Source organism: Lithobates pipiens, unplaced genomic scaffold, assembly GCF_037356315.1.
Source record: "Lithobates pipiens isolate NorthernLeopardFrog02 unplaced genomic scaffold, aLitPip1_a1.2 Scaffold_18, whole genome shotgun sequence".
Taxonomy (NCBI): Eukaryota; Metazoa; Chordata; class Amphibia; order Anura; family Ranidae; genus Lithobates; species Lithobates pipiens.
In genome coordinates, this window is record NW_027507758.1 from 540376553 (window position 1) to 540389273 (window position 12721).

At 42.8% G+C, this 12721-nt stretch overlaps 1 protein-coding gene across 1 annotated transcript in view; it reads right to left on the minus strand.

The window, feature by feature from the left end:
• Positions 1-12721, minus strand: part of MATN3 (matrilin 3) — a 44118-nt gene that overhangs the window by 7177 nt on the left and 24220 nt on the right. Inside the window, exons 4-6 of the mRNA XM_077488830.1 lie at positions 11652-11774; positions 3225-3347; positions 156-260 (exon numbers count right to left, since the gene is read on the minus strand). Of these exons, the coding sequence (XP_077344956.1) occupies positions 156-260; positions 3225-3347; positions 11652-11774 (351 nt within the window). The remainder of the gene's footprint in view (positions 1-155; positions 261-3224; positions 3348-11651; positions 11775-12721) is intronic.

Below are 12721 nucleotides of genomic sequence, written 5' to 3' on the forward strand. Positions count from 1 at the left end.
GCTGCAGGCTCCAGAAGGTGGGAGCTGCTATTACACTCGGCCGCACTTGGGTTCAGATCGGCCCGCTCGGTGGTGGCGCTCGGGGCTAATAATAGAACCGTGCCTACCTGAGACCCGGGGGTTTTTAAAACAAGCATATATCAGGTAAAGGATATGTTTTGAAGTCAGAGATTCAATGTAAGTGTTCACTTTGCTTTGGAAGGCAATCAGACTTTCACATTTGCAAGGATCTTCTTTTTGTACAACCCTTCGTGCTTCCTCTATAATAAAAAAAAAGAAAAATAAGAGAAAGGAAAGGAAGGGTTAAAGGCTGCATATTTTATATCTCTCAGACAGCTTCGATAATTTAAAAAGAATTTTACATGTTAAAAACTGCGAAAATGGAGTAAGTTCACCCAAAACTGACCTCTCCATTTTGGGTAGACTTGAGCAAGCCTCAATCCCCTATGGGTCCTCCCTGCTGTATTTTCTCAGTGGAAGATCACACTGGTCAAAACAAGATAAGGGCCAGGCCCACTCTTCCTCCCATTACCTCCACTACAGTCTTATCACACTACTGTCACTACTAAAAGTGTCCAGCACGTTGAATGATTTATTGAGACCTTGATGCTGCTGTAGACCAGCTACTGGATTGGTTAAGGTTCCATGCGCACTGGGCTTAAAAAAATGTCTGTTCTCTCAGGAGTAAAAAACGCTCATATAGAGCATTTTTTGGACAAGTTTAGGAGAGTTTTCATTTTTTTCTGCCAGTGAGCTCCAATCAGAAATGCGAGCCAAAAGTTTTTTTTTCTGCCTCTAAGGCTGGGTTCACACCTATGCAATTTTGATGCAGGTTTTTGCTGCATCCAATTCCCATCTCAGGAGAATGTGACTGGCTGTATATGGAGCCGGTTCACACATCTCCGCAGCAGGTCCAGTGCGCTTTGCAGGAAAAATTCAGCCCAAAATTTGGGCTGAAATCGGACCTGGAACGGTGAACTAGCACTCACTGGACGTTTGCTGTGCGACAGATGTGGCTCATATGTGAACCGAGCCTCAACGTTAAACTCAAAATATGCCTCTTAAAATCCTAATGTGCATGGGCACATAGGATAACATACAGTATCTCACAAAAGTGAGTACACCCTCACATTTTTGTAAATATTTTATTCTATCTTTTCATCTGACAACACTGAAGAAATTACACTTTGCTTCAATGTAAAGTAGTGAGTGTACAACTTGTATAACAGTGTACATTTGCTGTCCCCTCAAAGTAACTCAACACACAGCCATTGTCTAAACCACTGGCAACAAAAGTGAGTACAAATTGTCAATATTTTGTGTGGCCACCATTATTTTCAAGCAGTGCCTTAACCCTCTTGGGCATAAAGTTCACCAGAGCTTCACAGGTTGCCACTGGAGTCCTCTTCCACTCCTCCATGATGACATCACACAGCTGGTGGACATTAGAGACCTTGCGCTCCTCCACCTTCCGTTTGAAGATGCCCCACAGATGCTCAATAGGGTTTAGGTCTGGAGACATGCTTGGCCAGTCCATCACCTTTACCCACAGCTTCTTTAGCAAGGCAGCGGTCATGTTGGAGGTGTGTTTAGGGTCGTTATGTTGGAATACTGCCCTGCGGCCCAGTCTCCAAAGGGAGGGGATCATGCTCGGCTTCAGTATGTCACATACATGTTGGCATTCATGGTTCTCTCCATGAACTGTAGCTCCCCATTGCCGGCAGCACTCATGCAGCCCCAGACCATGAAACTCCCACCACCACTTATGCTTGACTGTAGGCAAGACACACTTGTCTTTGTACTCCTCACCTGGTTGCCGCCACACACGCTTGATACCATCTGAGCCAAATAAGTTTATCTTGGTCTCATAAGACCACAGGACATGGTTCCAGTAATCCATGTCCTTAGTCTGGCTTATGGTCCGAGCACTGACAGGCTGACCCCCCCCCCCACCCTTCAACCTCTGCAGCAATGCTGGCAGCACTCATATATCTATGTCCCAAAGACAACCTCTGGATATGACGCTGAGCATGTGCACTCAACTCCTTTGGTTGATCATGGCGAGGCCTGTTCTGAGTGGAACCTGTCCTGTTAAACTGCTGTATGGTCTTGGCCACCATGCTGCAGGTCAGTTTCAGGGTCTTGGCAATCTTATTATAGCCTAGACCATCTTTATGTAGAGCAACAATTCTTTTATTCAGATCCTCAGAGAGTATGAGAGAGTGAGAGCTATAACACCAAATCTAACACACCTGCTCCCCATTCACACCCGAGACCTTGTAACACTAATGAGACACTGGACACACCGTAACACATGACACCGGGGAGGGAAAATAGCAAATCCGTCACAATTTGGACATCTTCACTTAGTGGTTTACTCGCTTTTGTTGCCAGCAGCAAATTTACACTATTATACAAGCTGTACACTCACTACTTTACATTGTAGCAAAGTGTAATTTCTTCAGTGTTGTCACATTAAAAGCAGAACACAAAACTCCTGTAGAAGCAAAATATTTTAAGCCAGTGTGTGTGGAGCCTCAGTGACACTTCTTGAGTCCCCTGCACAGCTCTGTGGGGTTATCTATAGCATGTAAGCATGATTATAATGCTAAGGTAAGCGCATGCTGTTATGGAAGTGGTATGGGTGGGTACTGGGAAAAGAAGGTGCCCAACACAGAGAGGATTGCTAGTAAGAAAGGCCAGTAGTTCAAAGATTACCTTGGGGTCTGTTGCACCACTGATTTGCCTCCCTTCCTGGCAAAGCGATGAACTTCAGAGGTGACACCACTTGTTGACACCAGCCTACACTCTATATCAGGGGTCTCTAAACTTTCTAAACAAAGGGCCAGTTTACTGTCCTTCAGACTTTTGGGGAGGGGGGGTCGCAATATGGGCATGAACAGTAGAAAAGGTCCCAATGTCAGTGGGAAAAAACAGTGCCCCATTCTTGGTGCCAGTAGAAAGAATTGTGCCCTATCTTTGGCGTCATTGGGAGGAATTTTGCCCCATTATTGCTGTCATTGGGAGGAATTGTGATCCTTCATTGGGGTCAATGGGGGGGGGGGTTGTGCACCACTGTTGGTATCAGGGCTGAAATAGTGCCCCAAGGGCCAGATAAAAGCAAGCAAAGAGTCGTATCTGGGCCGCAGTTTGGAGACCACTGCTTTAAATGGTAGCTGGACTCTGGTTGTAAATAAATGCCACCCACAATGCTTCAGACTTACGTGAACATGTCTTCTTGTCTGGGTTGAGAGAGTATCCAGCACGACACTTGCACTGATAGGAGGTAGCAGTGGACGCACAGATTTGCTCACAGTCATGTCTCCCCAGAGCACACACATCAATGCCTGTGGTGTAAAGACACAATCAACATTGTTGTGGATACACTTACATGTATTGTTTAAAGGGATCATAAAGTCTTAATTTGTGCACTGGAGTAAAAACTACTGCATGGGGTATGATCTGTCCAACCATGGATCCATCAAATTACAGTAAAACAATTGATTTTGATTCAAGAAACAGTATATACTATTCTATACTACAGTATAATATATTTAAAAAGTAACTTTTGCTGAGAAAAAAACAATCCCCTCTGAGTGAGTGATCTATGTATTGCAAACTTGCAGATTGCTACCTGTTTCTGTTTTTAAGAAAAAGCTGTATGTTTCCTAAATGGGTGTGTCTGTGTTTAATATAATAAGATGATGCACTTTCCTAGTTCTAATGAGGAAAGCTGCAGTGTCTGCATCCCTTTTGAAGTAACCCTTCAGGGAGCATCTCACCAAAAATATAATTCCTATTGCAGAGAATGCTTAAAGTGGGGACTTCTGGCAAAATCAGTGAGCCAATCACACAAGCAGCATATGAATTTTTTTGAGGAATTTCTGTACACCAACTGTACAAAAGGCCTCTAGGTTGCCATATTGCATAGAGTTTTACAGAAAATTACAGTGGCTGTAGTCTGAAAAGGAAAGGTATTTTTAATGAAAAAAATACATTTCATTAAAAATACCTTTCCTTTTCAGACTACAGCCACTGTAGTTTTCTGTTGATTGACTGTAAAGCCTTACCTTGTAAAACAACCCATTCAGTTTAAAATAGAAATGAAAAGCAAAATGTTTGTGTATAGATATAATAAAACAAATTAAAAAGAATACCCTTTTCTTCCCTTTTTATAATTAATCACATTCCCTCTGTTCTCCGCTGCATAAGAGCTGGGGAGGAGAAACAGCAGCATACTGAGCTTCTCAGTGAATGGCTGTGCGTGGGGGGGGGGGGAGGGGGATAGGACAAGTCTGATTATTGGAAGAGAGCACACTGAGTTCCCAGCATCGATAGAGAACTGACCATGGTGTGTTCCACTGCTTAATGTGGTCAGTTTTTAATAGGAAAGCAGAGGGACTGGCAGGAGCACCAGGGATTCACACAAGGGAAGCAATACAAAGAAAACAGGATACTTTTTCAAACAAGTACATGGTACAGCAGGCACATATCGTGAATATGAAATGTTGAGTTTACATACTCTTTAAAATGGAATATGTCTTGTGTAGCAATTGTATATACTATATATTTGTTTTTTAATCTGCTATATATTTAGCGAAAGTGGAGTTACCCTTTAAAGGGTATGTAAAAACAATGAATTTCTCTTATTGGGCTCCTGTTAAATAAAATGTAGTGCTAACCCCCAAAGGAGCTGCTTTAAACTGGTTCCCCTATACCTATTCAAAGGCTGCCCACCCTGCTTCCAGTCCCAGTAGCAAACTGAAAATTCAGGCTGCAGTCTAGATGTCTTTTTGAAAGTTTATTGTAAGTTGTTAACAAAATGTAGGAAGATGAGTTTAGAGTGCAGGATACCCAAGGCACATCATTTTTAAGACACACGATCAGATTTTCCGATGGGAATTGTGTGATGACAGGCTGTTGGCGGAAAATCCAACCATTTGTATGCTCCATCAGACAATTGTTGGCCAACTTTCGGTGGATAAATGTTGGATGGCAGGTTTATAAATTTTCCGCGGACAAATGTCTGTTGTCGGATTTTCCGAGCGTGTGCACACAAGTCCGTCAGACAAAAGTCCAACGTACAAACACGCATTCTAGGAAGCAAGGACAAGCCAGAAGTCTTGTGAACTAGCGTTCGTAATGGAGAATTTACATTCATGACACAACAAATTATGAAATCGAGAAATGCAGCGCACATTCTCTTCTTCTTTAATGGGATAATAATGCTGCTGCTTTGCTGGTGATACTGATAGAGTTCTGCCAAACCTATTTTCAAAGGCTTTTTTTCTAGTGATATCAAGAATAATATTATTATGCTTGTTTTTTGTATTTTTTTTTTTGGGCAAGTTACCACAGCACCATTATCCCATAGTTTTTAACCACTACAATACAGGGCACTTTCGCCCCTTCATTCCCAGCCCAATTTTCAGCTTTCATCGCTCTCGCACTTTCAGTGACAATTGCGCGGTCATGCTACACTGTACCCAAATGAAATTGTTATCATTTTGTTTGCACAAATAGAGCTTTATTTTGGTTTTTTATTTTTGGCGATATAAGCACAAAAAAAGCGGAAATTTGGAAAAAAAACAATATTTTCTTTTTTCTATTTTAAAAGAAATCCAATAAAATCAAATTTTGTCATAAATTTAAGCCAAAATGTATTCTGCTACATGTTTTTGGTAAAAAAAAATTCCGTTAAGTGTATAATAATTGGTTTGTGTGATCACGGACATATGATCATGTACATATGTGTGCAGGTGATCACGTACATATGTGTGCAGATAATCATTGGAACATGTGATTTTATTTTTTTAAATGTAACTGCCTACTCCCAAACTGTTATATGAAGTAAAACACATAGCCAAGTATTATTCTACACATTTTTTTTTTTTGTGCATTAACCTCCCTGGCGGTATGATTATTTCAGATTTTAGGTGCTGAAAGTGGTACAATTATTTTGCATGGAAATTTGGCGTTTTATATTGTAGTCCTGTAATTCTTAAGAATAACTCACTTAAATCTGTCCAAACCAGAGTCTAGCAGACATCCCGGGTATGATAAAGTTTGAAAAATGAAATCATAAATTATAATATAATAAATAACTATAAATAATTATACCAAATAATAATATAACAATAATAAATATTATTCAATAATGTAATCAAAAACACAGAAATTTGTTCAGTTGCAGAATTGTCACTGTCATTACTTTTTAATATTTGATGACGGATCTCCCCACAAATCGCTATCGCTTAATTCTGCGAGTGATTCTAATTTATTATCGCTGTTTTCTAGCTGGTCTAAAACCATTTTTGATGTAAAGGGACAGTTTTGGTTGCTATGGACAATCTCCAGTTTCCAGGCATAAATAACAGTTTTTATAAGATAAAACTACATACAGGACACTGGGCAGACCACTAGGGACAAAGGGGATGTGTAATGATTACATACAGCAATGTAATCTGTAAGATTACATTATACTGTATGTAATGTGTCTGTTTAACTTTTTGAATTTGGCGCCGTTCTCCGTCCCCGTGCGTCGAAACGCTCACAGGGAACGGAGCCCGGCTCCGTGATAGATCGAGCGAGACACGGCTCGCTCGTACAGCGTGGGGACATCTCTGGATCCAGGGGACAAGGTAAGTAAACCTCTCCCTGCATTCAGCGATGCGGTCCCGAGTCTGGCTCAGGGTTACCGCTAATGGTACAAAATCTCCACCCCGAGCCAGACTCGGGAATACCGCCAGGGGGGGTTAAAAAAAGAAAACAAATAAAATTAGACATGCTATCTGTCAATAGAACGTAACCAAAAAGTGCATTCTATACATCCAAAAATATAGAAAATATACCAAATCAAATCATTATTATTCAACTAAAAAAATAAAATAAAAGCCAAAAAGGTCAGCAATGCCAAGAGTTGGTGAAAGCAGGGGTCCATCATCCAGAGATAATTCCGAAAAGCATCTGGATTATTCTCCTGGAGCTCCCGCAGCAAAGCCATATGACATAATTGGTCACGATTAATAAAGCAGCCAATTTTTGGTCCAAGAAATCCTGCTCCTCCTGTTCCTGGACTGGACCTGGGTCAAAGCAATAACTCAAAGGCCAATAATAAATAAACCGTTATCTCCTCCGATTCCGCAACATGGCTGGTTGACGAACGGCCATTCATAAACAAACTGAAAAGCGCAAAATGAAAAGAGCGAAATGAAAAGCGCAAAATGAAAAGCACGAAATGAAAAGCATGAATCAACACTCACCAAACTTCTACTAACACCAAATTAGCAGAAGGAGCCCAAAGGGTGACGCATGACAATGGAACTTCCTCTTTATCGGCTCGTAGTACGTCTAGTACGTCACTACGTTTGGGTTTGTTGGCCGACAATTGTTTGCCGTTTGTATGGAAGACAAGTTTGGAGCCAACGCCCTTCGGATAAACGTCTGAGGTTTTGTCTGCGGAAAATCCGATTGTGTGTACAAGACTTTAGAGGACAGCTTCCTGGGAAATTCCTGCCTCAGCAATATTTGGTCCCATAGTAGCAACTTCAAAAAATAATACCGAAGAAAGAGGGGACAGCCAGTTAATCTGAGAGTTTATGAGAGCAGTCACAATCCTTAAAGTGTTACTAAACCCAGGACCCTGCATTCACTATATCTGTTCTCCCACAGTACACAGAACATGGAAATGCAATTATTTTAGTAAATATAAACTTCTAAATACCCTTTCTCATCAACAGTATATAGCAGTCTCATAACTTCTATCAGTGTCTGGCCGAGCACTGGTTAAAGCCTATAGGAGGAGTTTTCATTCTCCTTTGACTGTCCTATGAGGCTGCATGATCCCTGACCTTCTGTCTGGACAGTGCTGATTGGCCCTGTGATGATTACATGCACTCTGCCAATGAAAACAAAAACTCTAGCAGTACATGTGCAAAGTGCCTACTAGGGCTCTGTTCTATCAGTAAATGGACTGGGAACAGTGAAAGAAGGGGAGGATCAGAAAATACAGGATCAAACAGCCTTGTGACACAATTCAGAGGATTAAACCCTTAGGTTCCACAGTGAGTACAACAGACATGCTTTACTGCATATACAGACTGATTTTAGATTGGAAGCTTTTAATACTGTGACGGGAGGGCACATGGAACCCAGAATCCCTTGGAAAGGTTGGGAAACCCATGTTTCAGCTCCCCATACAACTCATATGTCGTAGTCACCCTGTGCCATCCTGGTACAGGGTGAGTGAGAAAATATATCTTGGATTACTTAAAATGTAAGTAAGTAATATTTATCCACAGTATCTCCCAGGATATATGTAAAGGCTATTCTTAGGTTGTTAATTCTGAACAATACACAATCCTTGAAAGAGCTGATTACATTGACCTTTCAGAGACGGACTGTCTGGTCACCTAGGCTGCCTTGAGTGCTGGGTTAATTAACATGTTAATTGTGTAATTGTCTTTTAAGTTGTTGCTATAGGGGAGTGGGGGGTATCCATGAGCAACCCTACCTTGTTATCAACCCTCTTGTGTAAAATGTGTATAAAAAAGGCTGTATTCTGTCCAATAAATCATTCCTGATGCACTTCAAGACTGGTATTGTCTAGTTCTTGGGGGTTCCTATAGCCAGATCCATTGGACTCATGTTCCAGGACTTAGGAAGCGGTATACTGACGGAGCACTCAAGCGGAGTGTGGGGGACATTCCGTAACAAATACAATCTGTATTATTTCTGTAGCCCTGTCCATAGGTGGCAACGCCTCCATAGTTACAGTTCAGTGAGTGAGAGTTGTCACCCTAAGACAGGAAGGAGTGTCGATAGTTGGAAAATAAAAGAAAAAAGCCTGAAGAAAGAAACCTAATGCAGTCATCACATCAAATTTTTGTGTAAGCTGCAATATATTCCATTTTGCTCTTGGGTTTAGATACTCTTTGAAATCCCTGGCAGTTTTTTTTCTTAATGTCTATAGTGCTTTGGGAAAACACAACAGAAAATAAGACATAATCTCGTCATTGGGGAAATTCTCTCTTAGCCAGTTTTCAACAGAACATTCACCCTTATTGGAAGTTATATGTTCACATCCTCCACCAAAACAAGGGAAGGCAGAAAAAAGATTTCAATTTAGAAACACTTTAAAGGCCTGTACTAATCAGCTCTTATTCGCATCAGATGGGTTTTGCAATCCAATCCAATTCTAAAAACCCCAAAGTAAGTCAAATGTAGGTTAGAAGGAGGTCCTCTGCAAGTCAAATGCAAGTCAGAAGTAGGTCCTTTACAAGTCCTTTACAAGTCAAATGCAGGTCAGAAGGAGGTCCTCTACAAGTCAAATGCAGGTCAGAAGGAGGTCCTCTGCAAGTCAAATGCAGGTCAGAAGGAGGTCCTCTGCAAGTCAAATGCAGGTCAAAATTAGGTCCTCTGCAAGTCAAATGCAGGTCAGATGGAGGACCTCTGCAAGTCAAATGCACCTGTCAGTAGATCCTGAATGATCTCTGAAGTGTCTCAAACTGATGCCAAGGTCATGCCATCGACACAAGACACAAGCCCAAGCCAAGCGATAGAGACTCTTAAAGTGGAACTAAGCGTAACATCAAAACCTGTGAACAGACCGCTCTTTATTGCAGAAGAGACATGCTATGCTCGTAATTTTCTATGTACACTGAGCTTGCACATTCTCGGCACACTCCTGCTGTGCTGGAATGACTGACTCCTTTGTGCATGTGCAGGCTGACGTCATCCCCGACTGGCCAACCAATTTGTTCATTTATTTAGAAGTTTTATATCAAAAGAAAACAATCCTGTTACTGTAACTGCTTAAAAAGTGTTACCGGTTCAGCTTAAATTCTTTAGTCAAGTCCATCTAAGTCTGGTATTTTATCTAACACCACTCTCCACAGATTGGCAATGACGCTATCCAAAGGTGTCTCAGTTGGTCCTTCATCCAGACTAGAGACACTCTAAAGCCTCGTACACACGATACCATTGTTGGCCAACCAAGCATCTGATTTTTGTCTTCAGAGCGTTTGCCAGGATCTTGTCTTGAATACTAATGGTACACAATTGTCCTGCACAGGCATGTATTGGCCATCGGGACTACTGGGAGTTTCCCGGTGGGCTGATGGCTCAATGGGCCAGTTTGAGTGACAGCCTGTCAAAGTAATGGCTGCGCGGCCCGCGCAGCCATTACTTTGAGCACTGCTGTACTGCAGGGGTGGACTGACCTATTGGCACTGTGGGGTCCCATGACAGGCTCTGCAACACTAGCACTGGAAGCGGCTGCAATTGGACCTTTCACAGCGGGCTGTGAACCCGTCAACCCCTCCTTCCCTCCTGTCCACCCCAGGTGCTTGTACATGACATCATCTGGGATGGACAAGAAGAGTGGAGAGGCTGACAGAGAGCAACGTGCCATGTGAGGTCCTTATTGCAGGCATTGGGTGAGGCTGTGTACTAACGCCATCACTGAGGAGGGTGGAACAGAGGCAGCCATACAGATGTAGGGGGCCTGGGCCCCAACAGGATCGCAGGAGGCCCCTCTGTCCTCCACCCCCCACACTGTCCCCCTCTGTCCTCCACCCCCACTGTGTCCTCCACCCCCCACGCTGTCCCCCTCTGTCCTCCACCACCCACAGTGTCCTCCACCTCCCCACAGTGTCCCCCTGTGTCCTCCACCCCCACTGTGTCCCCCACCCCCACTGTGTCCTCCACCCCCACTATGTCCTCCACCCCCCACTGTATCCCCCTCTGTTCTCCCCCCCACTGTGTCCTCCACTCCCCATGGTGTCCCACTGTGTCTTCCACCCCCCTGTGCCCCACTGTGTCCTGCACACCCCATGATGTCCCCCTGTGTCCTCCACCTCCTACGGTGCCCACCTGTGTCCTCCACCCCCCACTGCATTCCACTGTGTCCTCCACCCCCCACTGCGTTCCACTGTGTCCTCCACCCCCCACAGTGTCTCCCTGTGTCCTCCACCCCCCACAGTGTCCCCTTGTGTCCTTCACCCCCCACTGTGTCCCCCTGTGTCCTCCACCCCCCCAACAGTATATATACTGTTTATGTGCGTGTTTGCAGAATTAAAGTGGGCCAGTCTCGATGAAGTCCAGGGCCAAATTTTTGTCCCAGTCCAGCTCTGATCATGCAACAAACACAAATGTAGTGACGTATGAATTTCAGCTCTTGAGCACCACCCTTTGGGCCCCTTCAGCTAATTTCGTGTTTGGTGAGCATTGAGTCCGAGCATGCGTGTTTGTACTTTCAACTTTTGTGTGATGATTTTCTACTGACCATACAAAAATCCGACAACAGACCGTTGTCCGCCGAAAATTTACTAGCCAATCATCCAACATTTGTTGGCCGAAAGTTGGACAACAATTGTCAAAAGGAGCGTACTAGCGGTAAAATTTTATGACAGCAGTCTGTCAACAGACAATCCCCTGGCAACAATCGTATCATGTGTACAGGAAGTGTGTTACTGGCCGGATTACAAGGTAAAAATAAAAAGCCTATAAAAAACAAAGCACATTTGAGGATTGGTAAACCGCAATATATTCTATTTTTGTGTTTAATACTGCTTGAAATTAAGGTTGAATTCTAGCTTGTACAATTTGGTTTGTTTATTCATATTTATCTTCCTTTAAAATGAATTTCTTACGTGAACAGGTCTTCTTGTCAGGATTAAGAATATAGTCGTTGCGACACTTGCACTGGTATGATGTAGCCGTTGCTGCACATATGTGTTCACAGTCATGTCTTCCATCGGCACAAAAGTCTACACCTAAAAAAACAAAAAAAACAAAGTGATAAAATGACATGCTTATGTTGAGGTATAGTATATTTAAAATAAAACAATTATTACAACCAATTTGTTAAACTTTTATCACCATGGAATACTGACTATTGTGCTGGGAGGTATTGTATACTTTCTACATGTTTCTAGGGGCAGGGGCAAACAGACAATCAGATCCTCCTAAATTATGATTCCTATTAACAAAAAATACGCAGGCCAGACCCCCATACATGACTGTATAAAGTATAATGATGGGTGGAAGCGTTTTGTTTTATTCATCCAGTCTTTCTCAGTTTACTTTAAAATCTGGTGCATGTGTCAGAAGAATGCAAGGATTGATTGAATTGTAGGTCTCATGTGCTGGCCATGGCCACCAGCAGTCATGTACACTCACCGGCTACTTTGTTATGTACCCCATGCCAGTACCAGATCAGACCCCCTTTTGCCTTCAGAACTGCCTTAATTCTTGGTGGCATAGATTCAACAATGTGTTGAAAACATTCCTCAGAGATTTTGGTCCATATTGACATGATAGCAGTTGCTGCAGATTTGTCGGCTGCACATTTATGATGTGCATCTCCTGTTCCACCACATCCCAAAGGTGTTCTATTGGATGAGATCTGGTGACTGTGGAGGCCATTGGAGTACAGTGACCTTATTGTCATGTTCAAGAAACCAGTGGTGAGATGATTTGAGCTTTGTGAGATGGTGCATTATCCTGCTGGAAGGAGACATCAGAAGATGAGTACACTGTATTCCTAAAGGGATGGACATGGTCAGTAACAATACTCAGGTAGGCCGTGGTGTTTAAACGATGCTCAATTAGTACAAAGGGACCCAAAGTGTGCCAAGAAAATATCTACCACACCATTACTACACCACCAGCCAGAACCGTTGATACAAGGTAGGATGGATCCATGCTTTCATGTTATTTA